Genomic DNA, 27,621 nt, shown 5'->3' on the forward strand with positions numbered 1-27,621 from the left:
TATCTAATGTGGCTAATAAAGGTCCCTTTACAACTCCACAGGGATACCTAGTAAGAGCCTGTGGTACTGCAATTTTTTCTTGCTTCGTGTCTTTCTTGTTATTACTTATTGTACTGCTGGAATATTTCTTATCAAAAAATAATAATTAACAAGCATTGCCATTTGCAATGCAAATAGCTCAAACTTTCAGTAATGCAAGACCTATTTCATCAACTACTAAAAATGTGGTGTCTGCGACAACCAGTAAGAGAAAGTCATTTAAGAAAATAGTGCTTAAGAACATAAATAAGACATACCAAGCAACGACGCATGTAACAGGGGGAGTTCTCATGGGAGGTCACAAGGGGAGAAAAGGCGGTACTAAGGAAGGACCTAATAACCCTATTCCTGAATTAAAAGCCGCCATTTAACTGACGTAGCCGGCACAGAGACTGACGTAAAGTGTAGTGTGATGTTTCCCTGAGATGACCAGGATTCCGCCGGATCGCTGGTTTTAAACCCACAAGACTCATCCGTCCATGCACCAGTGGGTGGCTATATGTCGGTTGTAAGACTTCTTGCAAGCTCCAGTTGTCATGAAGTAGCTTGGTTAGCAGCTTCATACCAGCCGGAGAGAGTTCTTCGGATCAGCTGGGGGCTGTGGACAAAGATCATCCTGCATCCAGTATTATGCAGCTAAACCACATCGACAGAGGGAGCCCAACAAATCAAATGACAGCCACCGCTCAGCAAGACGGCCAGATATCAAGCAGCTGGAATTGAAATAGGATGTCCAGTGCGGCGCTCCAAGACAGCTTGGCCTGTGTGCAGTCTGAGGGCCACATCCACTTCTAGTCCCAAAGAAATGTGAGCTACCATACCAACTAAATACTCGGTACGGCTCTGCAAACTTGAACATATAACCCCTGCATTAGCTAAGGACAACACAGACGCACTTGTTGTTGAGACTAGTAGGGCACAACCCATCAACGTGGTCAAAGTGCAGCAAACCGTAGAAGGCAGTAACTGACTGCCACACGGTTCTAGGCGCTACCATGAACAATGGCATGGCGGCGGCGGGATTCTTGGGTCATGGCGGCGGGGGGACTCGTGGGTCACGGCGGCGGGGGGACTCGTGGGTCACGGCGGCGGGGGGACTCGTGGGTCACGGCGGCGGGGGGACTCGTGGGTCACGGCGGCGGGGGGACTCGTGGGTCACGGCGGCGGGGGGACTCTTGGGTCATGGCGGGACTCCTGGGTCATGGTGGCGGGGGGGACTCTTGGGTCACGGCGGCGGGGGGACTCTTGGGTCACGGCGGCGGGGGGACTCTTGGGTCACGGCGGCGGGGGGACTCTTGGGTCACGGCGGCGGGGGGACTCTTGGGTCACGGCGGCGGGGGGACTCTTGGGTCACGGCGGCGGGGGGACTCTTGGGTCACGGTGGCGGGGGGACTCTTGGGTCACGGCGGCGGGGGGGGGGGGACTCTTGAGTCATGGTGGCGGGGGGGGGACTCTTGAGTCATGGTGAGACTCTTGGCTCATGGTAGCTGGGGACTCATAGGTCATATCTGTATAGCAACAGATCTGATTGATGCAGGGTTTAAAGGTTTATTCAAGGGGACCTATTTAGCTCTATCGGGTCAGAGTTTCAAGGGAGTTGTTGCTGCGTGCGTTTGTGACTGAATTCATTGTACTCTGGACCTTTGCTGTTTTTCAGTGGGTGAGGATTGACAGTGAAGGGGAGTGACTTTTGTCATGGGGGCCCTTTTCCATGATAAAAGGTGCACCCAAAGGGGGCTACTGGGAGTCGGAAGGCCTCCTACGTTTGTTCTCATAATGTCAGTCAAAGCTTTTGGGAAAGCTTTTCTCATAGTGATATAATCACAAGACTGCCAAGAACTCTAGACTGAGATCCAGGGGGACCATTTGCTTCCTAGGGTTTCTTGGCAGAAGGGCATATGGGTTTATTTATGGAAGACTGTCCACCTGACAGCCCACCAGAGACGATAAGCGCTCCGTTCCAATAGCACCCATCCATCCCCAGACTAATTGTAGACATTAATGGAAACACAGATAAACAATTAACATGGGCCAGCTGACACATGCACAGCCCCTCTGCAACGTGTACAGTGGGAAACGGCAGAGGGGTGAATGGACACCAACTGAACCAGGTCCCCTCTCCTGTAATCCAACATTGGTCAAAAACGAATACTCTGTTAACGGACAAAACAAGTATATGTTGATGAATGCACCATGAGAGATGTTAGGAGCAGTAAAAATAAAATCTGCTCCATACAAGAACCGATTGCACTAATGGCAACAGAGAGGTGCATGTTTGGGGTGTTTACAAGACCTCTGAGCTTCACTAATGCCCACCAGACAACCCTTGGTGGTGTTTGGCGATGCTGTAAAAAATGTAGAACAAAAACAGACTCTGAAAGTGCCTGCCTTTTCAGTTTTGAAAGAGGTATTTACAAGCAAGGATCAGCAACACTCGCTTCTTTTAATTTAGCACGCACGCACTTCAGCTGCAGTAAATGAGCTTGGAAAGCAATGCGCCGCGTTGCCTACCAGGGGGCTTCTGCGAGGGGCTGTAGGTCACGCAGAAACTTGGAGCCACTGCTTTCTCCTGGACCGTGGCCATAGGGGTATCCATCAGTGTGCTCAGCATAGGTTGCACAAGTGACTCTGTTACGGCTTAGGAGCAACCCTGCAGAGCATGCAGGTTAAATGGGACTAGAGCTGCAGAGGTGGATGATTTTACTTCTCTCAGTACTTCAGTCCTCGGCTGGAGGAGGCGTTGCCATCTGACGTCATCCCGGCACTTTAGGACTATGCAGTCTGTTTTTTCAGAGCGGTGACTCCACCCTAGTTTTAACTGTTACCCATGAATAAATAAAACACTCGGGGGGGGGGATGGGGGATGACGAGAGGCCCATGTTTTCTAATAATAATAAAAGCTACATTTATTGAGAATAACTCAAACAAGAAGGCGTCCGTATGTTACAAGCGAGGCCTGGAACGCAGGCGAGAGAGGCGGGCTTTGCTTTGATGGGCAGGAAAGTTCTTTGGAGCCTGCGAGGTTACGGGAGATGCCCCGCCTTTGTGCCAGGCTTGCGGTGACGTAGCTCGTCCGGAGCGAGGCACCTTGGAGGCAGAGGGGTGTGGGTAGTGGAGAGCCCAGAAGAAAGCAGGGATTCCGGGACTGCTGGGGTTCCCGGGAGAGAGCAGGCAAGGCATAACAGTGCAAGCGAGGAAGGTCCTCCAACTCCCAGAACATCCCGTGGACAGGGTCGCGACGTAAGAGCCCTGGAGTGGGGGGTGTGCGCGTGTGTGGGTGTAGCTGTGTGTGCGCGTGTGTAGCTGTGCGTGTGCGTTTGTGTAGCTGTGCGCTGTGCGTTTGTGTAGCGGAGCGTGTGTCTGTGTGAGTGTGAGTGTGAGTGTGTGTGTGTGTCAGTGCGCTTGCGATTTCGAGGCTGACTTGCTGTGAATGTGGGACAGGAGATGTGCACGGCGCCGGGCTGGACGTGCACGTACAGGCGATGAAATCGCCGAGGGAAAGCGTGTGCCCATCCCCTGTCCAACATTCCTGGCAAGTCGACAACAATAGGTCTTTTGCTGGACGCAGCGCTTCGTGCTGCTAACACCAGCGAGACCTAAAAAAAACAAGTTCTCCCTATAACTACACAGTGGCAACCACCACTGTGTAATAATATAGCGAGAGGAAAGAAATAGGGCTCCTTTTTGCATGGTCATCATTATTTTTGTAGACTGGGGGTGCTGCTTGTTTTAACCCAAAAAGATTAGTTGATGGACAGAATGCTGAACAATGTCAAACATTCACCCCCAGTACAGTGATCTGGGCCTAAAGCCATCATTTTTTTGCCCACCATGCCATTCCAGTATAAACCCAGCCATATGCAAATCAGTCTCGACCCTGCTCTCCATGGGAATTGGCCGAATTGCCAGGCCAGGTCCTCCTTTTGCCTTCTCGCCCTAAGTGCACTGAGCATGCCTAGACATGGATCCCAGGCTCACTGTGCCACTGGATTCAAGCTAGCCTTGCTGATATGGGATTACAACCCGAAACTAGTCCCAGTATGCTTGTTTCTGGTCCTGGGGTGATCTGGCTTGGCAGTTTGGGCTGGACTGTTCCCGTGGGGAGCAAGGTCAATACTGATTTCCATATGTCTGAGTTTAAACTGGGGTGGCATGGTGAGCAAAAGACCGATGGATTTAACGCTGATCTCTCGACTGGGGGTAAATGTTTGATTTGTTCCACATTCAGTCTATCATATGTGTCTTTCGGTATTTTAACTCTGCACACTAGAGCACAGCCGTCCAGCACCCAGTGTATATGCGGTGACCCCTAAAACATGGCTAAAATGACTAACACAGAATTGGTATATTTAACTCCCCACTATATGAAGTAGAAAATACACCAACTGCATGGAAAAGCAAAGGAAACAGGCTTCAAACATAGCTCAAACCTAGCAGATTGTAAACCAGCAGGGAAAACTGCCTAAAGAACTCTCCTTTTAAGAATTAAGTAATTCACCCCTAGGTAGGCTTTGTAACCAATAAGGTATTGTGCCTAGTATTGAAAAGTGGTACATGCCAGAATTTAATGTTGAAATATGTGTACAATGACTGACCCAAAAGCTATTTTCACTGTTAGTGCTTTAGATGTCCTATGACAAGCACTAAAGTGCAGGTAAACTAATAAGTCTGCTAAGATTGGATAGGCATAGGCTACAGAAGTGAAAAATATTAATTAAAAACCCAAATCATTGTTGAAGTTGGATTTTCAGTAAATACTTACGAAAAGTAACATTAAAAAAATTACACTTTACCTGCCTGAACTCAGAGTAGGCTACACAGCACTTGCCAGCAGCTGGACCCTCAATCAATTAATCATTTATTAAGCGTGACTACTCACCCGCTAGGGTCTCAAGGCGCTTGGGGGCTGCAGGTCCTGCTGTGTACGGAGGTTCAATCGAAGAGCCAGGTCTTGCTATCCTTCCTGAACTGTGTTAACGACTGGGATAGCCTGAGGCGGAGAGGCAGGGTGATCCAGGTCTTGGCGGTAAAGTAGGAGAAGCTTCCTCCGGTCCTGGTCGTATGGATCAAGGGGACAGTGGCGAGGGCTAGTTCAGTGGAGCAAAGGTGTCTGGTGGGTACGTGGAATGAGAGGCGATGGTTCAGGTATACTAGTCCAATGTCGTGGAGGACTTTGTAGATGTGTGTGAGGATCTTGAACGTGGCTCTTTTGTTGACTGGGGGCCAGTGGAGTTCTTGCAGGTGTTTAGAGATGTGGCTGCGGTGTGGGATGATGAGGACCAATCTGGCTGCGGCGTTTTGAATGTTCTGTAGTTCTCCGAGTTGTTTCTGGGTGATGCATGCATAGAGGGAGTTTCCATAATCAAGTCTGCTGTGGATGAGTGTGTGGATGACCATCTTTCTGGTATCAGTGGGGATCCATCTGAAGGTCTTTCGAAGCAGGCGCAGGGTGTGGAAGCATGATGAGGAGACATTGATCTCACGGACCTTATCAGTGCTTCCCCCTAATTTGGTATGAAAACTGTTTACAGAGCAGGAAGAAGGGGTTAGGTGTTTTGACCAGAATACTTGGTGATGAAGAATGACTCCTCTCAGACCATGTAGGACAGTCGGGGAGGAGCCAGAAACTTCATTAACTTGAGAGAGACCAGGCTGGTACCTTCTCATTCATAGTTAATTGAAAAGGGGGTCATAAGGAAGGGAAACTATTTCAATTTCAAGATATTAACAACTGTGAGTTCTCTTGCAACCTAGCGGGTAGATACACTCAATCTTCTTCTACTAATCTGTCTACAGAGAGGTTACGTAGGTCCAAACTTCAAAGAGTGGACTATCCCCACAAAATCGCTATTTCTTAAACAGGGAGTGCTGGAACTTGATGCACAATGAAATTTATATATATTACTCCGCTTTAAGTTTATTGTTTCATCTCATTAAAACCATAACAATTTTGGAATAAAATAAAAAAATATTACATATGACATCATAATATAATAATAAGATACAAAATATCATAAAAAGCAAGTTAATTGTTTATAATACAAAACAAAAAATAGAATAGTGCAATACTTGTCCAAATACACAATACCAATAAAAGAAATTGTAGTCAAACTGCAGATTCAACTCAATCAATAAATATATATACACTTGTGTGTGTGTGAGAGAGCGAGGGGGAGAAAGGGGGAAGAGGAAGAAAGGGGGAAGAGGAAGAAAGAGAGAACGAGAAAGAACGAGAGAGAAAAAACAGGCAGTTCTTTTAAACCTAAGACTAAGCTTATTCCTCAACATGCCTCTGAGATGATTAAGTGTGTGACTGTATCTGACTTGAAGAAATTACAAATAAATATATCCAGAATGAGAATACAAAGATTGGTTAGGAATAGAGATTATATGGATATAGAACACAAATTATCAGAGAAGAAAGAGTGTATAATTAAGCCTTCAGAAGAGAGGGGTTATTTAGTCTTGAGGCCTAGGGATAAATATCTGAAGGAAGCATGTAGGCAACTAAATAACAACAAATGTTATGTAGGAATCTCAATGTCAGAGTATTAGAAGGTCCATAAACAATATCATGAGACTCTGGGCACGTGTAGGTAGAAAATAATCCTCACATGTGAGGAATACATGTTCCTTAGGAAGGACCATCCATGGTTGCCTACAATTTATATGATCCAAAAGTAACACAAAAACAGGGATATCCCCCAGGCACGCCCATTTTATCAGCACAGGGGAGTTTATTTCAGAATACCTCGAAACAATAAAAGACAGTTTTCTGACACCTTATACACAATGATTACCTTCATACATACAGGATACAACTTATTTCCAAAGAGATTTTTGAGATATCATTAGAGGTGGATTACCTCTTAATGACAATGGATGTAAACTTACTTTATACAAGGATCAATAAGCATTTGCAATGCAATAGGTATTGCATTGCTGAAAGTTTTAGCTATTGGCATTGCTAATAATAATGCAATGCCAATAGCTCAAACTTTCAGCAATGCAAGAGCAATTGTTATGTTATGTCATTATAACTTTTATAGTGCAGGTATACCCTTAGGTGTCTTGGTGCTTCCGGTTCTCCATACTGTGTTTCAGACCACTGTTCCTAAAAAAGCTATGTCTTTAGTTGCTTTCTGAACTTAAGGAGAGAGGGAATTTTCCTCAGATATAATGGGAGAGAGTTCCATTCCTTTGAAGTATTGTAACTAAAACTCCTACCTCCCCAGTTCATAGCAAATCTTTTTTTCCATGAGGCCAAAAGCAAGTAGGAAAAAAACGCAATTGCACGAAGCAAGGAAAGGGTGCAGCAGCACAGGCTGTTACTAGGTGTCCCTGTGGGTTCAGTGCCTTATGTTGCTAATAGAGGTACTTTTATAATGCCACGGGGACACATAGTAACAGCCTGTGGTACTGCACCCTTTTTTTGATTTTTGGATGGGGTTGGGAGATGCAGCACCGAAGCTGCAAGCAAAAGAAAGTGTGGCGTCCGTTAAAAAGGAGCCTCACTAAAAGTTTGTATGACATGTAAGGTAAACATAATGAGGAATAATAAAGCTGGGAGGATGGGAGGTGGTGGTGGTATGGGGATGGCACCAGAAATATAGTGCTCATCGACTTATAGAGCACGCCATGCAAGAACATGAGTAAAAGGTCCAGTCCTCATGGGAGGTTACAACTGCAGACAAGGCGGTACAAAAGAGAGACTACTAAGCCTATTTACAAATGAAAAACGATTTTGCACAGACAATAACACGAGCTAATTGACAATATGGGTGGGAAATGGGCGGAGCTTCTATGCCATACCTCAGTACAGCATGCCTCAGTACAGCAGCGCATGTGCTCCCGAGGCTCGACCTAAAAATGAATATGGGAATACAGCTTGGATGCATTTTCTGATATCACGACTTCATAAACTATATCACCACAAACAGATGGCATTAAGAATGATGGAACTATGCTTAATACAGAATATGTATGTCTTTAATAATGATATCTTTACACAGGAAATAAGGACAGCTGTGGGCACCTGCTTCACCCTCAGCTATGCTAATTTTCATTTGGGCTGGTGGGAGGAGCACCTGGTCCAAGATCCAGACATGAAATTATGGCAAAGGCACACCGTGCTGTGGTGAAGGTTGATTTATGACCTTTTTATTATATGGCAAGGTTCTCCTAGCAAGGCAAGAGAATATGAACAGGAATGAAATCAGAAAACATTTAACTCGAAATTTACAGGTACAATGATCAATTAGGAAATAGAATTTCCGAATGTTAAGATTAGGATAGAGGAAGGTAATATGAATAATATTCCAGTTTTTAGAAAACCAACGTCAGAAAACCTACTTACAACTTACCCACATAGTTTTCACCCAATAACGTGAAAGGAGAGCATCCCCGCCAGAATTAATATATGAGAAGTAACTGTAGCACAGAGAATCATATAAGGAAACCAGTGATGACATGAAATCTTAATTTAAAGTTTGGGGGGTACACTGAAAACCCATAAAACAGGGCAGTCGACAGAACAAGTTGTAAGACAAGAGATGATTTATTATTTAAAAACCAAGAGGTGGTAGAGAGTGGACCAACTGCAACATCTAGACTTATAACAACATACAGAGGAGACGAAATGGGAGTACGTAGCATATTACACAATTTTTAGTATGTAATCAGAAATTATGCAGTAATCGGGAGAGATGTTTACAGAAAATCATTACTTACTTTCCGCAAAGCTAGATTTATGAGAGATCAGGTGAAGAATGAACTGTTAAGGTAGAAACCACAATAGTCACCTATTCAACCAGGTCTCTGTAAATATCAATCGTGCTAAGCTTACATTATTGGTGAGAATGCTCAGAAACTCACCAATCCATTTCCTAATAAAAGCAAACCACTGAAGGCAGTATATAATTGCAAGACTGAGTTTCAGTATATATTCTCACATGCACATCTGCGAAGAGGTATTTAGCCAGTGCCAAATTAGGAACATATAAGAGAATCATACAACATCTGTGTGTGATTAAGAACAGGGATAACAGTTACCCAAATAGCAAGACACCTCTAGGAGCAACATAACGGTTAGACGAGTGGTCTTAAGTACAGTGTCATTTCTTCAGTTCCTTACACTCTTTAGAAGTGGGTGGGGAGAGAGATAGGGAAGGAGTGTGAAGAATAACTGAATCCAAGTATATTTTAGGGCTGGATACAAAGAAATCTTGTGGGTTAAGCACGGATGAGGAATTATTTGCAAAGCTACGAGTCGGTATTTTATCAATAGCCTGCAGTAGGAAAGATATGCTTTATGTAAGCACTAGCAGCCCGCCCCAGCGTTGCCTGGGGCAGAAGGGGGCTAGGGGCAGCATTTCCGGATTGCGGCAGCGTTGCCCAGGGCAGAGGGGGGCTGGGGCCAACATTTCAGGCTTGGGTGCACTCCCCCCCCCCGACATTGTCCAGACCGCCTCCCTCCCGCCTCCTGCCTTCCGCCTCCCTCCCACCTCGCCTTTGCCTTACCTGAGCCGCCGCTCTTCCCCGTGCTCCGGACTTCACCGCCACTCCTCGCTGCTCGTCACCGCTCCTCCCCGCCTGTCGTCATCACGCACGTTGCGGACATCGCTAGGTCGCGGCCAGCGCTACGTCGCGGCCGGCACTACTTTTAGGGGACTACTTTGTTTTTAAAGTTTAATTTTTTAATTAACGTTTTATTTTTATTTTATGCATCCTATGTCCATCTACACACCCTGAGGATTACAACAATGTATTGGGTGTGTGGATTGGCGCTGTGGTTCCCGAGTTTACCTTCCCAAAAGGTTTCTGTTCTTTCTTTATAATAGTAGTATAGATAGATAGATATATTTCATATATTTCTATTTTTGAGCCTGGATATGAAACTTGCAATTACATTATTTTCTCAGGTTAACCTTTGGTTCTTTTCCTCTTTTTTTGGTGACATAATCACAGTTTCCTCTATTATGAAATAGATGTTTCAGTTTACCATTCTCTACCATACATGTTGACTATATTCCTACAACCATCAGTTTTTGATTTTTTCCTGGGCTTCTCTCATCATTCTTTTCTAGGAATGCAAAAGAGACTTTATTATTCTTTCAGATGAATGTGTGCAGAGTGCTCTGGACTCTTTCTATCATCTGTTCCCCATGAGTTCCATTTTACCATCCTGAACACTCATCGCAGTTACGTTTGTCTGGCTGCCCCTGGCCCTATTCCATCCTTTAAGCCAAGGCATTAGTGCAATGATTTTGTTTTTCAGATATCTTCATCCTACATTTTAACCAATCCTCTTGAGCTCATCGCTTGCAAAAACTGCTCTATACTCTAAAGCTGCTGCATCAAAACAATACTTCCCCTTGTGAAGAATGTTTCACTTATGAGCTCTCTTGTACATTAACCCTAATGTATTTGAAGATTTATGATAGTGTACCTAGAGTTGGAGGCTCATTTTCTGGATTTTTATAATGTGCAAGACAGATGGTTAAATTGTCAATGAACTGCACTGTAAAAGAATCTTTTTAAAATATTCTCTGTTAAGCTTGGTTGCAGCCCGCCAGGGGCTGGCAGAGTCTTTTTTGTTTGCGGCTAAGCATCATGTAGGTCTGAAGCTTTGAGGTGTTTGCGCATAATTTGTCATTGTTCATTTTCCTAGCACTCACTCTGCCGCTCGTGCTTCAGGGCGTCCTCCGGCTGCCAGCCCTGTCACTCGGGCAGCTTCGGAAAGGAAACAGGCTCGCTCTTTCACTCCTGGTCCTGGCCTCGGACCTGAACTTCTGCAAAAGACATAACTCAGAATGGAGGCCGGTTTACTGATCTGAATGGAATTCGATCAGGACATCACCCATGTTCTCAAATCTCGGCGTTATGCATTTTCATGGACTTTCAGGTTTGGCTCCGGGGCTGCTGCAGTTACTCACGTCCGGTGTTCGGCGGTGGAAAAAAAACTTGTGTACTTTATAAAAATAGAAGCGAAACCGGATAGCCACAATGCTTTTGCTCTTAAATTTCACGTTTCAGTCCAACAGGTTGAATTATTATAGATGTAGTCGCTAAGCTTTGCAACACGTACAGGCACAATCTATACTGATCTCGGACGCCGCTAATCCCCGTGCTCCAGACGTGAGCACGCACGTCCCGGCCGGCGCTACTTTGGGGGGACTACTTTGTTTTTAAAGTTTAATTTTTTAATTTACATTTTTTTTAAATTTTATGCAGCCTATGTCCATTTACACACCCTGAGGATTACAACAATGTATTGGGTGTGTGGATTGGCGCTGTGGTTCCCGAGTTTACCTTGCCAAAAGGTTTCTGTTCTCTCTTTATAATAGTAGTATAGATTAAAGTTGTTAGATAGTGAGAAATTATAATGATCTATAAAAACAATTATTTTTTAGTTGATCTGCAGGGAGGTAAACGTTGAATAACCATTGAAACAGAAACATTTAAATGAATGAGACAAAAATAAGTGGACATTAAACACAGTTTGTAATTTATATTGAATGTTATTTACAATAGGAATACCATTGTAATATCAACTTAAGCCCATATGGGCACTATTGATATGATGTTTTGAGGACACATAAGAATATATTTTGAGTTATTTTGTAAGATGTGATATAATGAGGTTATATAGTATCAATAGGTAAAGAGACTGACAGTAAGTTGATGATTATATTGCTAATAAGGATGAGTCCACTTTGGTATGATGGCATATTCATGAATTAATGAAGAATTATATAAGTGTATAGAGTATTATTGTGGATACTGAAACAAGTGATACCATTTTAATATGTCAAAGTTTGTAGGTCTTTTTTCATATATGCCGACAACTTTTGTATTCGCTTCAGCTGTGCAGTATTTATTTTCTGTTAATCAGTTGTACGCGATCATGGGTGTGTATGTACTTGTATTGCAATGAAAATGGTGTGTTCCATCGTGAATAAAGCTACTGAGGTAGTTGAAAATCCTCAAACCTCAGTTTTCTAATATAATTGGAGTAATGGCGTCTTTCTTAGATTAAATAGATAATGTATGTATGTACGTATATATATATATATATATATATATATATATATATATACACATACACATATACACACACACATTTTTTTTAATTTATTTATTATTATTTTTTTAACGCACAGACACAAATACCATAAATTTCAGAAGCACAAGTCTTCATATCCCGGCAATACTGAATATTTTAATGAAAGGGGAGGATTTCCTTGGATAGGGATGCCCTGTATCTCCAAGGATAAGGTTTAATCTACATAGTAGCTGATCTTTGAAAGACACGTTTTTACAGGGTTGTGATCTCTTTTAAGGACAAGGCTTTAACTATACATTGAAGTAGTGGGTCTCCGATGGACAACACTTTATATAACCGGTGAAACAGTGAATCTCTCTAGGGAACAGCTTTATGAATGCATATTTGCCAACTCGCTCACTTGGCAGGTGTCACCCTCTTTTCAATGATAGTCGCTTTGCTAAAAAGCAACATGTCTCCATAGGCCATCATAAGAGCGCTCAGTTTGAGGCCAGCACTTTCCCCAGCATCTCTGCTCGCAGCACCACTTCGCCTCAGCTACTGAGCCCTCCCGTCTTCTGGGTCCGCGCTCACAGCCCACTCACATCTGCTCATTGTACTTTCACTCCTGGTCTTCCTCCTGACAATTCCTGGGAGACAGGTTAATTCTTGCTCTATTTGACTTTTCTTGTTATATTGACTTTCACGCTTAATTTTTGGACTTCACGTTTTAATTTTGAGTCAGCCACTTCCTGATTCTACGGCCCCTCCCCCCAATACAGCCCCCACTCCCACCTCTAGTCCCACCCCCCCTTCCCTACTTAATGGCGACCGCTGCGGGGGAGCACGTGCGAGACCTAGACCTCCGGTCCCGGCCAGCACTCTCCCCAGCAGCTCCGCTCGCAGCACGACTTCGCCTCAGCTCCTGAGCCATCCTTTCTTCTGGGTTCGCGCTGGCAGCCCGCCCGCCTCAGCTCATTGTACTTTCACCCCTGGTCTTCCTCCTGACAATTCCTGGGAGACAGGTTAATTCTTGCTCTATTTAACTTATTTTGTTATATTGATTTTCATGCTTAATTTTTGACTTCATGCTTTAATTTTGAGTCAGCCTTTTCCCGCTGCTGCTGCCCCTGCGGCCCCTCCCCCAGACACAGCCCCTGCCTCCACATCTCCAGTCTTGCCACCCTCCCCTACTTAATGGTGGCCGCTGCGTGCTCAATCCGAAGGCGCACCTAAGGCAAGCCCGTCTGTGCCCATCCGCGACCCGACCGCGACCAGCACCAGGAACCCTGGATCCACGTCCTCCCACCACTACGACTCCGCCGCACTCCAAGCACTCAACCCGGAAGACTCAGAAACTGCCAACAGGCCTCGGCTACCCCACCCACGGCCGGTTCGCCTGCCGCCACTGCCGACAGACCTTCACCACCACCCCAACCTCCGGCACCGCCTACACCGGCACTGACCACGCACTAAGTTGCATCCTCCTCAACGTGCGCTCCGTACACCAAAAAGCCAGAGAAATCTGGGACCTACTTGACTCTCTCCCCCGATATCGCTTTCCTCACGGAGACTTGGACCAACGCCGCCTTCGCCCCTGACATCAACACAGCCATCCCGGACGGATACAAGATCCAGAGAAAGAGCCACCCAGGAGGGGGCCTCGCAATCACACAAGAGCTCCCTCCGTCTCACCACCTCCAGCGAAACCTTCCCCTCCGCCGAAAACCTTCACTTCCAGATCCAGACCAGCCCTAACACCAAACTCAGAGGAACCCTCGCCTACAGACCCCCCGGCCCCGTTCGCCACCACCATCACAGACTTCCTCACAGCCCACTCCATCGCATCAATGAACTACATACTTATCAGAGATCTAACTACCACCTCGACAACCTCAGCGACCACAAATCCACCACCCTCCGAGACAACCTCGTCAGCATCGGACTCAAACAACTCATCACCGCACCCACACACAGAGCAGGACACACCCTCGACCCCATCTTCGCTGCAGGTAGCAGCGTTCACTTCAGCCATACAACGCAACCGCTATGGACCGACCACCACTGAGTGCGCTTCACCGTCAAAAAACCCAAGGCACCAAAACCAGCCCCCCACCCACTACGAAGGAACTGGAGAAAAGTTAGAGATTAACAATTGTACTCCGCCCTCAACCTAAACACACCTGAGACACCCGTTGCAAACACAGCAGCCACAGGACTCCACACCTGGATCTCCAGCTGCGCAAACAAGCTCGCCTGCTACGGACCCCTGGCAAGCAGGTCCCAGAAAAGCTGCATGGTTCACCACTGACCTCCAAGAACTCAGGCACACCTGCAGATGTCTGGGGAAGAACTGGAGAAGCACCAAGACTGCCGGCAACTACTCCACCTATAAGCAAGCCATCATGGACTACCACACACCAAATCAGAACAACCACTTCCTCCAAAACAAAATTCTCGCCAACTCCAAGGAACTCTTCAGTGTCTTTCGGGGTTTCACCAACCCACGCAGTGTAGCCACAGACATCACCCCGTCCCAAGACCTCTATGACAAGCTTGGAACCTACTCCCACCTCAAGATCACGACACTCTACGACAACTTTGTCAACAACTAAAGAGATGCCAGCCGCCTAGAGACGCCAACACAGGGCCGTGGACTCCATCGCACCGGAACCAGAATTACAACAGACCATTAACACCATGTTCACAACAGGCACCTTCCCAGACGGCTGGAAATACAGGCACCTTCCCAGACGGCTGGAAATGCGCGGAAGTCAGACCCCTCTGACCTCAAGAACTACCGGCCCAACTCGCTCCTCCTCCTTCGCAGCCAAGGTGGCAGAGAAAGCAGTCAACAGGGAACTAACACGCTTCATTGAGGAGAACGCAGTCCTCGACCTGTCCCAATCCAGATTCCGAAGCAATCACAGCGCCGAGACCGCCCTACTCGCCGCCACAGAAGACATCCGCGCCCTCCTGGATCAAGGCCACTCAACTGCCATCATCCTCCTCGACCTTTCTGCAGCCTTCGACACCATCTCGCACCCTGCCCTAACCGACAGACTACACAACGCAGATATACAAGGAACTGCCCTGAACTGGATCCAATCATTCCTCACCGGAAGAAGCCAAAGAATCACACTGCCACCCTTCCTCTCTGCCCCTACCGAAATCACCTGCGGAGTCCCTACAGGGATCATCTCGGAGCCCAGCCCTCTTCATCATCTACATGGCCCCCCTCACAGCTCATCCTTTGTCTCACCACGGACCCAGTCACTGTAAAACTCAATTTCCAGAGAGCGATGCAAGACGTTCAGGGGTGTGGAATTTATTGAAATATGTACTTGTCCATGGGACAAGTACCTTCATAAATCTACTTGTCCTGTAACAAAATCCACTTGTCCCTTTGGTGCCATGTAGTGCACCGTCAAATAATGGCTGCAATCTCTTTGTATAAGAGCTCTGATAATAGCCTCTCTGGTTATGTCAGGCTAATACTATAGAAGAATTTGAATTTTGGAGGTTTTCACCAGCTCTTCTCTAATCTTTTCCCATACTGAGAAAGGTCGGAAATTTACCCCTGACAACGGCAGAAGTAAAGTTTCTTCCAGGGCTGGGAAAAATGTGGTTGGAGAAAAAGTGAACTTGTAAACACTCAACAGATTTCTGCTGGGGCACATTCATATTTGCTCATGCTAAGATGCAATTCACAAGTATTTTCTAGGACTACGGTTTTCTGGCCTACTTAAGGAAATTCATGTGAATTCATGAAAAACGTAAATCTCCTTTAATACAAGGACATCTATCATGGGTGCACTTTCGTGACTTTAACATTTGAGCCCCTAATGAAATTTGAGTTAACCAAGACCTTTTGTTTTGATTGAAATGCTATCTCTTCCTATCTGTGAGCTGGCTTCATTGTGTGTGACAGCATTCTGCTCTTTTACAAAGTAGTTTTGTTCAGTGCCGGGAATTTCTATGGCAATGTGGCCTTTATGAGACCAAATACTAGCTGTCTAGTAAGAACTCACTGGCAAATAGCACCACGCCTACCTGATAATCCCAAGGTAGAGAAAGGAGCACAATGTAGGCCAAGTGAGTAATCAGAACATTTAAATACCCCCACGTTGATTCAAAGTTCTTATGACACCAAGCAAGCGAAAAAAAGTAATTGGGATCCTCTCCACAATAGCTCTCTTGCCTCTTCCATCTAAGCAACTATCCATTTATCCTTTCACCCACTGATATCTAGCATTTCACCTTTACATTGGCACCCATTAATTCTTTAATCCATTACCTTTCACTAATCTGTTCATCAATCTGTTCATCTGTCTCTCAATCCACTCATCCATATCCAAACCTACCCATTCATCTCCAAACCTATCCATTTCAACCATCCATCCATCCTTTCGCTCATCCATACACCCTCCCTTTCACTCCATCTATATACCCTTCCATTCACTTCATATATCCACCCTCCCTTTCACTCATCCTTCCACCCACCCTTCGACCCATCCATCAATCCATCCATTTATCCTTTACATTCATCCATCCTTTCGCTCTCTAATCCTTACACCCTGTAACCCATCCACTCATACACCCTTTCCTTCATTATAACATCCTTTGTCCATCCACCATCCCGGTCACTCACTCATTCATCCATCCATCCATCCATCCAGCCAGCCACACTTCTACTCACTCATCCTTTCACCCACACATCCATTCATCCTTTCAAATTAATTACAAGTCTTTGTCTGCCGAGCTTCAGACAGAAGAGGCCCATCAAGAGCTCCACCACCTCTACTGTAGCTGCTAAAGCCTATCCTGCCATCTCCAAACCTATCGATCCAACTGATCCATCCCGCCTTCCTTTCACTCATCCATCCTTTTGCTCATCCATCCATCCTTTCACCCCACACATTTTCCTTTTCACTCCTATTCATCCATCCTTTCACTCATCCCTCCACTCATCCCTCCATCCATCCACCCCATCCATCCTCCTTTTCACTCATCTATCCACCTACCCTTTCACTTCATCCATTTATGCTTTCGCTCATCCATCCACCCTTTCACCCATCCATCTTCCGTTTCGCTCATATATCCATCCTCCCTTTCACTAATCCCTCCATCCACCTTTACACTCAACTCCCCACCCACCAAGCCATCGTCAACCCTTCCACCCACCCATCCATCCCTCATCCAGTCAGCTATCTATTCATCTACTCTCTCACCCATTAATCCACCCTTTCAGTAAGTCGTCCATCCTTTCACTCATCAATCCACTTTCAACCTATCCATTCACTCACGCATCCCTTCATTCACCCTTGCTCTTTTCCTCCCATTCTCACACATCCATCCTTACATCAATCCACTCATTCATCCATCTTTCCATTCACCCTTTCACTCCACTCATTCATCCATCCATCTATCCATCCAGCCTTTCAATCATTCATCCATGCATCCATCGATTCACCCTTTCACTCATTAATGTATGCATCTATCATCCACTCTTGCACGTATTCATCCATGCATCTATACATCTACCCTTTCACATATTCATACATGCACCTATCCATCCACTCATTCATCCATGCACCTATCCATCCACCCTGTCACTCATTCATCCATTTATGGATTTAAAAATCCACCCTTACGCTCCACTCATTCATCCATCCATCCAGCCTTTCACTCATTCATCCATGCATCTATCCATTCACCCATTCACTCATTAATGTATGCATCTATCATCCACTCTTGCACGTATTCATCAATGCATTTGTATATCCACCCTTTCACTCATTCATCCATGCATCTATCCATTCACCCTTTCACTCATTAATTTAAGCATCTATCATCCACTCTTGCACGTATTCATCCATGCATCTGTATATCCACCCTTTCACTCATTCATACATGCATCTATTCATCCACCCTTTCGCTCACTCACCCACCCACCCTTTCAAGTCCATTATGGGCCTTTGTCTGCGGACCAGCAGACTGAAGAGACCCATCAAAAAGTTCACAGCTGCTGTAGTTTCTACAGCAGTGTGTTCACAATGCCCCTGGTGCAGGCACAAAGTGACATGAGAGGCCTAGTGCAAGGACAGAATTGGGGGTGGCCTTAGGCCTGCATGAAAGCCCATGGGGAAACTAATGAGCTTTAATGTAAGCCCTCGATGTGTAAGATATGAGAGGCCAAGGGGAGCGGGTCAGAGATGTCAGAGAGGGCGGCTAAGGGGGGTGGGGTGGGGTGAGCAGGTTCAGGCACCGGCGGTAACATAAGGTGTACAGGAAAGGCAAAGTGCAAAGGAGGGGGTGCATGAGAAGGGAAAGCAAAGTGAGTTAAAGATGAGGCCCAGGAGTGGAGCAGAGAACACAAGGCAGGGGTCAAACAGTTCAAGTCAGAGCAAGGGGCCAAGAGGCAGATAAGGCAGCCTCTTACATGGGGCCTGGAAGCTACACGAGCACGAGCTATTTCCAACTTCGAGCTCTGCTTTATTATTTTGTTGTTCTGTTCTGGGGAAATTAAAGTGCAGGCCCCAGCTTTTGCATTCACCCTTTCACTGCCAATAAACTGCTCAGAGCATCTTATTAACTGGCTGTGACCTACAGGGTTGAACAGCTGTGTATCAGATTACCATAAAACTGTCTACTTGTCCTTTGGACAAAATACAAATTAAAACCTCTTGCCCTGCTAAGAAATCTAGATGTCTCGGGCGTCGGGAGATAGGAATTCCCCACCCCTGACGTTGCAGTTTCGATGACCAACAGCTGCCTAAAACTCAAAGCAGAAAAAACCGAAGTCCTCGTCCTCGGAACCACTCCTTCAGCATGGGACAACACCTTGTGGTCCACCGCCCTCGGAAACCCACCTACCCGCGCGGACCACGCCAAAAACCTCGGCATCATACTCGATTCATCACTCACCATGACCCGACAGGTCAACGTCGTCACCTCCAGCTGCTTCAACACTCTCCACATCCTTTGAAACATTTTTTAATTGATCCCCCCCCCCCCAAGAAATACAGTCACCCACGCACTCATCACCAGCAAACTCAATTATGGAATTGCTCTCTACGCCGGCATCAACAAATCCATACTCTGAAAACTCCAGACGATACAGAACACCGTGGCCAGACTGGTCCTCTGCATCCCGCGGAACAAACATATAAGCCAGCCCCCGAGAAAAATCCACTGGCTCCCTGTAGAGAAGAGAGTCACTTTCAAAATCCTCATCCACGTCTTCAAATGGCTACAAAACCGCGGACCCAAATACGTGAATGACAATATAAATTTACACGTACCCAAAAAAATAAACTCCGATCTGCCAACCTCGCACCAGCTGAAACCCCGCGCAGCTACAGAACTAGAGCGGGCGGTAAATTGTTCTCCCACATTGCAGCCAAAACCTGGAATGAGCTACCAACAGACATCAGACACGCCTTCCTGAACACCTTCAAGAAGACCGTCGAGACCTGGCTCTTCGGCTGAAACGGATCTGCCCACTACCCCCTTAGCACCTTGAGACCCTCACGGGTGAGCAGCGTGCTTAAAAAAAACCCTGATTGATTGATAAAAATGTTTTTAGACCATTAACTGTGTTGTGATCACCATCAAGCGCTGTCCAATAGATTGACGGCTTTGTGTGTATATATATAGCAATAAAGTCAATCTTGGAAAGACTGGTCTTTTTGGGATATGTATTCTAAAGGACCAGGCTTTATTTATAGTGCTGAATTAAAAAGTGTGCTAACTCCAGTTAGTACTAGGTTTACGGCTAAGAGCCCTCTAAATGCTGGACGTTTTAAGTTTATAATTCTAATAGGAAGCATCAAACGAAAGGTCACAGACTACAAACTTGAGGTGCATACTACATGACACAGGGCCACATAGCAGCTGTGTGCACGAAAATAAATGGTATTACGCACCAATTGGTGAGTGTCTAAGGCTACCGATGCATGCACTGAGATACAGCTAAACGATGATAAACGATGCAACAAGTCTTGCAGAATAATGTAGCTAACCCATCTGTATTCTCCCTTGCTTTCTACCTCTCCTTGGTCTAATCGTACCTGCCTTAATCGCTTCCCCCCTTCAATCCCCCGTGCACTCTTTCACTTACCGAGGCCCAGTTGGGATGTGACATCCTTCCTTCTGCGCTGCAATCTCTCTCGCAAGGAGTCAAGTTGTTTCTTGTGCGCCTGGATGGAGCTCCAAGTGTCAGACATGCTGCCGCCAGACAGCAGCCGGAACCACCAACGCACGAATCAGTTACCCAGGGGATGTTTTAGCGATAGGACGACTTTTCCACACCGCCCACAGTAGTTTCCCAGCCCACTTCCGGTCTGTGTCTCTGCTGCAGCCATCTTAGAAAAGTATAGTTTTCCCGCTGCTAAAGGCAAGCTACGCAATCCGTATAGATGTCCTTATATTGTAGCGCCATATTAAAATGGAAATGCGTCATCACGTAAGGTCGCTTATTATGAACTGACATTTGTGCTTGAGAAAAACTCGTAAAACATACGGTCCTATGTTTAAGAGCAAAAAAAATGCATAAGAGACTTCAAGTCGCAGCCAGAAGTTAGTTTATGGTTTCTGTACCGAAAGATGGCGCTGTGCTGCCACCGAAATTAGATTTGACTCTGCTTTCCACCCAATTTAATACACTTTAGAAGTGAACCTGATTTAGTTATGACCAAGATAACGAAAGAATGAAGTATTTTCGTACTCTCATGGTCTTTTCCGCAAGAACACCTTTCAAAACATTTAAAACAAAAACAAATTGACTGTAAAAATGCTACACGCGTTAAAATATTGACAGAGCCAACAGGTGTGGCTTTTATTTGCAGCTTCCTTTAGCCGTTTTGTGTATTATTATGTTTATGTATTATTGTGCTTCGCTCCAAAGTCTTGTAGGCAGCTAATGACATATGTAGCGGTCTAGTTGTTTTCACGTCACGTTAACGTGACGTAGGCGGCCATGTTGGCGCCGTTGTGCGCGCGCATCATTAGCGCGCCGAGCAAACTACGGAGCAGAGCGCCGGCCGGCGCTCCTCGGACAATTCACGCATAATTACAAAATAAATATAGCGGTAACCTCACTACCTGCCTCGAGTGATTATTGATAACATTACAGTGGCGACGAGGTCGGGACAGGAGACCAGACCGACGCTAGAGCACAGAAGGGAGCTGCACTCCACGTGGCTCCCACGAGGCGGAAGAAGACACGCACGCAGGTTCACCTGGCCCAACTGAACACCAGACAGGCCTGCCTGGAGCGGAGGGGCCGTGGAAACGTCCTAGCCAACCATAATTGGACGATCAGAGGTACTGAGCAACCCGAGGAGCGTGGCAGTGCCACAGCACAGCACATGAGCTGCAAATAGGCCACAGAGACAGCGCTATCCACAAGACAGCCAAGAGCACACGTGCCACCTTCCTACATACCCACGTACAGGGAGCGCTGCGCTGGCTACCAAAGAGGAGGAAGTGGGGTCTAGTAACAAGAGCCCCCAGAGAACCAAGCACACATGAAACAATAACAACACCCCAGGCAGCCCCCCGGGTAAAGCCACCGACGGAACAGGCGCCAAGGAAGTGAAGATGAGTACCCCGGCGGGGTATGCGATTGCACCTGTGCAATTCCTACCGAAACCCGGAGACCCACTGATGAAGTGGGAGGACTGGAAGGAATATATAGACAATCTCATAGAGGACCAAGAGAAGATAATTAGTATACAAGAATGGACTGAAGCATATGAAGAAGATACCGACCTCAAGGAAGTAAGAGCGCACATCATACAAGGTTGGCCAGATAAGAAAAAGGTGAAAACGAACCCCAAACCATTTTATGAAGTGAAAGAGGAACTGTCAGTAGGAGACAAGGGCACATTCATCTACCGGGGAGACAAGGTGATCCCCCCAAGGAATCTCATCAACAAGCTGTTGGACTTATTACATGACGGCCATCTTGGCATAGGGAAGCTCAAGGCCAGATCGAAACAGAATTACTGGTGGCCAGGTATGGATGTAAGAGCAGAAAGGCATGTCAGAGAGTGTCCCCAATGTCAAGGGGTCGACAAAACATTGAGGCCACTACGTCCAGCTCTTGGGAAGTTCGACAATCCCTCAAACCCATGGGAAGAGTTGTCAATAGACATTTTAGGACCGGTGCTGGATGAACAGAGCATACAGAAATATGTGTGTGTCCTCATAGACCGTTACTCCAAATGGCCAGAGATAAAAGTGAGCGAATCCATGGACACCGAGAACATCCTGGAGTTTCTATCTGAAATGTTCACCCGAGAAGGAATTCCCAAGTCCATCTTAAGTGACAACGGGCCACAGTTCACGTCGGAAAGGTGGAAACAGTTCATGGAAAGAAATGGCATCTCCATAAAGCACACGGCCATTTACCACCCAGCGGGCAACGGTCTGGTTGAACGATTTAACAGAGTGGTGATGGGGGCCATACAAGCGGCCATCGCCAGCAATAAAGACTGGAAGAAAGCATTGGAGAACATGGTGTGGGCCTACAGAATAACACCCACAAGCACGGGGTACAGCCCGTTTCAAATATTGAGAGGACGTGAACCCTTCACGCATGACAACAGGATCTGGAAGGAGAAGGTGATAACCAGCAAATGGTCTCCGGCTGTAGTAAGGGCCAATCTGGAAAGAGCACAAGCCATCTACACCAACAACTACAATAAACGGAGGAATGTGAAGGACACTCACCTAGAAAGAGGAGAGTGGGTGAGAGTAAAGCTGGCCACCCTACAAAGAAAGGGAGACAGCAAGTATAGCAAGCCGATGCAAGTTAAGGAAGTTTATGATCGAGCGGCTCTGCTCAGTGATGGAAACGTGTGGTCGCAGGACCGCATGGCCCGGTGCAACAAGATATTGAGATGGGGACAGTGGTACTCGGAAGGTGAAGACATGGACGACATGGATGAAGAGAATAGGATTGGCGGAAGTGAGAAAAGGGACGAAGCAGGTGCAGGGGAGGTGCAAGAAGGTGAAGAAGGGTGCGAGACTCCTGCGGCAGAGATGGACAGGCCGAGAGGTAATATGAACAGTGAAGGAGCGATGAGCAGAGGAACAGAAGAAGAGGAAACGCAGAGCCAAGGGGCTCGAGAGAACATTGGTAAGGTGACCAGGAGTGGAAGACAAGTTGTAAGGCCTGCCAGATTCCGAGACTTTGAACTAAACTGCGAACTGTAAGTGACTGAACATGGGTTTGGTAAAAGGGGGAGATATGTAGCGGTCTAGTTGTTTTCACGTCACGTTGACGTGACGTAGGCGGCCATGTTGGCGCCGTTGTGCGCGCGCATCATTAGCGCGCCGAGCAAACTACGGAGCAGAGCGCCGGCCGGCGCTCCTCGGACAATTCACGCATAATTACAAAATAAATATAGCGGTAACCTCACTACCTGCCTCGAGTGATTATTGATAACATTACAACCCAGAAGATTTGTCGTGATTTTATAGTTATACAACCTGTAAATTAACAGCAAATTCCAGTGGAAAGAAAAATACCTAAATATTGTAAATCCAGAGATAACTTAAAATCTTCTACTTGTCATAAAGGAAGAGTGGTAATGTAAAATGTTCTAGCTTTCATTTCCTAAAGTATTTATTCTCTTGAGGACACGAAAGCAAGGGTTATGCTATTCCATTTTTGTACTTTAAATATAGCATCACATAAAGCTTAAATACAAACTGAAGTTTGCAACATAAACATGTAATTAAAATAACCAATTAATAAACAGTACGATGGATATCTTCATGTCTGACGCCAGCTGACAAGGGGATTTGGGGGGCAGCCGAAGGTAGTGAGGTCTGCCCCCGAAAAGTTTGGGCGGGGTTTGGGCTGGCTGGATCGGCAATTTTGGCCAATTGTAGCCCAATTCTATGTCAGGAAGCGGAGGCGAGGATTTTGCTAGTCCTTTCTCCATTTTATTGGACAGCAAGTTAGAAGTAAGAAAAAAAACAATAAACCATGTGAAAAGAAGTGAAGCTCCACACAGCAGGGTAAGAAGGAGGACACTTTATTCCAGTTAGACACAGGAGCTCCCCGGCAGCAACTGCCGATGAGAGAACATTCCCCGCAGAATGTTCCACGCAGGGAACGCTCATACACTAAGGTTCCCAGAACAGGAGAACCAGATCCCAACACATCTCCCCTCCTTCAACAGAAAACAAAACAGAACCAAAATGAAAAGGAAAGAAGAGTGAAGAGGAAAAAGAAAAGAGAGAAGTGAAACGAGATAGACAAAGTGAGGAAACAAGGAAAAGAAGCACAAGCATCACACCAGAAAGAGAACATGACCAGAAAGAACAAAAGCCATGGAATGACAGCAATGACAGAACCACAGACTACTGCATATTATAATCATGAAATTTTGCAGGTAAACGCTTTGTCCTGGAAGGCCTGGATGACACACGGAAAGGAGAAACACGACCAGAAGGAACAACACCATCCCTACCAGGAACATCAGAAGACACTTCAACAGGAGAAGAATGTGTACCCAATCTTCTGTTGACCTCGCCAACCATAGACTTAGGAACAATGGAAATGCAAGACTTATTCCACACTCTACCGTCCGTCAGTACCACCACTCGTTCTTTTACCACAGACACCTTTTTAGGGGATGAAAACCGAGATTCACCTTTGCGGAGAAAGCCAGGTTTTCTAAATCGCACCCAATCACCCACCAAAATATCCAAAGGATAACTCGCACCAGGCCTGGTATCATACTTCACTTGTACAGCAGCTCTGACATCAGTTACACCAGACAATTTACTAGAATCGACCACTCTTCTAGACATCCATTCCTTGTTCAGTTTGGAACCAGCCACCCTTCCACGAAGCAAAGTGAATGGGGCAACACCAGTGCTAATATGAGGAGTAGTTCTCACAGCCCACAACATATCAGAAAGAGCTTTACGCCAATGCAACCCATTCACCAAAGCAAGTTGCACCTGTTCCTTGACAACCCGGTTGAAGCGCTCAACCAAACCATTACTACGTGGGTGATAAAGTGATGTACAAACATGCTTGATGCCCGCATCCCTAAAAAATCCCTGCATCTCAAAAGAGGTTAGCTGAGTGCCGTTATCAGAGACCAGCTCTTCCGGAAAACCCTCCCTAAGAAAAACGTCAAGAAAGAAACCAATGCTGGATGACGAGTTGGCATTATCAACAAACCTCACCTCAGGCCACTTAGACATGTAATCAATAAGAACAAGGGCATACTTGGGAGAACAACCAATGAGACCAAAAGGACCAGAAATATCAAAAGCCAATTTTGACCAAGGTAAATTCTTCACCACGATAGGTTCAACAGGGGAAGGTCTTGTCACTTGAGACTTGTCACTAGTGACACATGTACAACAATCACGCACAAAATGTTCCACATCTCTATCCAGTGCTGGCCACCAAAAATCTTGCCTAACCCTACGCTTCATGGCACGAATGCCAGGATGGCCTTCGTGAGCCAAATCAAGAATTCTGTTCCGAATCGGAAAAGGAACCACAAGTAAACCACACCTACGTAATATGCCGTCCACAACAGACAACCCATCTTTGACCCTTTTAAAAGGAACCAATTCAGAAGGACAATCCTTATCACATGGCCACACACCAGATAAACAATCAATTACCTTCAAAACCACGTTATCTTGAGTTACTCCATCCAACCACTCACGCTCAGAAAGAGCACAACCAACAGTGTCATACAAAGAACACACAACACACACCATTTCCAAATCATCGCGCTCAAGAGTATCATTCTCAGAACAAAGGGGCAATCTAGACAGACAATCAGCCACATGATTCTTAACACCGGGCACGTACTCAAGTCGATAGCGGAATTCTTGCAACCTGAACTGCCATTTGGCAACTCGTGGTGTAGCCCTACCACCCCCCTTTGTAGTGAATAAGTCAACTAAAGGTTTGTGGTCGGTCCTCAAAATGAATTCATTACCCCATAAAAAGTTCTTAAAATGCTGCACGCCCCACCACAAACCCAAGGCTTCCTTTTCAATAGTTGAATAAGTGCCTTCAGCACCCCTCAGTGTTCTAGAAGCGAAGGCGATTGTTTCTTCACGACCATCACTTCTTTTCTGAAGCAGGACTGCACCCAGACCCACATTGCTAGCATCGGTAGAAATAATGCATAGGTCATTAATATTGAACAACTTAAGTGGACTAGCTTGTACAATTTCATTCTTAATTGACACAAAATTGTTCTGACAATCCTCATTTTTAGCAAATTGCGCATAGAAGCAGTTTTAGTGGAAAAGTTGTTAACAAATTTGGAATAATATTCCACCAACCCCAAATATGACCGAAGCTGATCCCTATTGGTAGGCATGGGTGCATTTTGAATCGCATCCATAATCTTAAATTTAGGTTCGATGCCTTTGTGAGAAATGTGGTGACCTAAATAATCAACGCCATCTTGCAAAAATTTACATTTGTCACCCCTCAGTGTTAAACCACTAGATTTAATTCTACTCAGAACATGTTTAACCCTTTCATCATGCTCAAGTTCAGTTTTCCCATGTATAAGAATATCATCCTGAAAGAATACAACTCCAGGAATATCCTTAAATAAGTTTTTCATCAAACGTTGAAAAACAGCCGAAGCTGAGGCAAGGCCGAAGGGCATACGGATGTAATGGTAAGCGCCTTCAGGAGTAACAAAGGAGGTCAAATGTCTAGACTCTTTACTAAGCTCAATCTGATGGTATGCAGAAGAAATATCGAGGGAAGTAAAGAATCTAGCGCTGTCTAAGGTGGTCAACAATTCATTGATATTAGGGAGGGGTTGACGGTCAACCCAGATGTTGGCGTTAAGGTCACGTAAATCAACACACATTCTCAGACAATTGTCTGATTTCCGTGCTAAAACAATTGGTGCGAGCCACTCAGAACCCTCAATGGGCTCAATTACCCCTGCCGCACACAACCGTTCCAGTTCTTTTTTGAGTTCAGGGAGAAGACTCAAGGGTACCTTACGAACCTTATGCGCAACAGCCTTAGCATCGTTTTTGAGAATAATTTGGTGTTGGAAACCTATAAGTTTTCTAAGTTTCCCGTCGAAAACTTCAGGAAACATACGTTCCCACTTGACACCAGAGAGTTGAGTCACGATATGAGAAGAAGCAGGAGCAGAATTATAAAATTCGCTACGAGAAATCACCATATCAGGATGATTGGGATCCAAGACAATGTTTAAATTGCCCTGATCATCCCACCCTAAAAGATTGGCACCCTCCTTGACCACAAATATGGTACTAGAAGCAAGATCAGAATGAAATTTGAGATTAGCAACACATTTCCCTAAAACTTCAACCCGTTTTCCCCCATACGCAAAGATTTTTATGCAAGATTCCACAAGTTGCACATTACTTAACGTGTCATAATCCGCAGCATTAATTAAGGTAAAAGAAGAACCAGAATCAGCCAGAAAAGTCAGACAGGTATCATTTACAGAGACACTGCAGGAAGGTGATTTTCTTTTGTGAACACC

The 27,621-nt window shown here is 45.7% G+C and overlaps 1 protein-coding gene across 1 annotated transcript in view; it reads right to left on the bottom strand.

Annotated features, from left to right (window-relative positions):
- The window catches only part of METTL3 (methyltransferase 3, N6-adenosine-methyltransferase complex catalytic subunit), a 125,510-nt gene extending 105,028 nt beyond the window's left edge, over positions 1–20,482 (bottom strand). The window contains exon 1 of the mRNA XM_086923636.1: positions 20,205–20,482. Coding sequence (XP_086779762.1) covers positions 20,205–20,310 — 106 coding nt within the window. The 5' untranslated portion in view covers positions 20,311–20,482. The remainder of the gene's footprint in view (positions 1–20,204) is intronic.
- Positions 20,483–27,621: the final 7,139 nt, after the last annotated feature.

This window comes from Lissotriton vulgaris, chromosome 5 (genome assembly GCF_964263255.1).
Source record: "Lissotriton vulgaris chromosome 5, aLisVul1.2, whole genome shotgun sequence".
Classification (NCBI taxonomy): Eukaryota; Metazoa; Chordata; class Amphibia; order Caudata; family Salamandridae; genus Lissotriton; species Lissotriton vulgaris.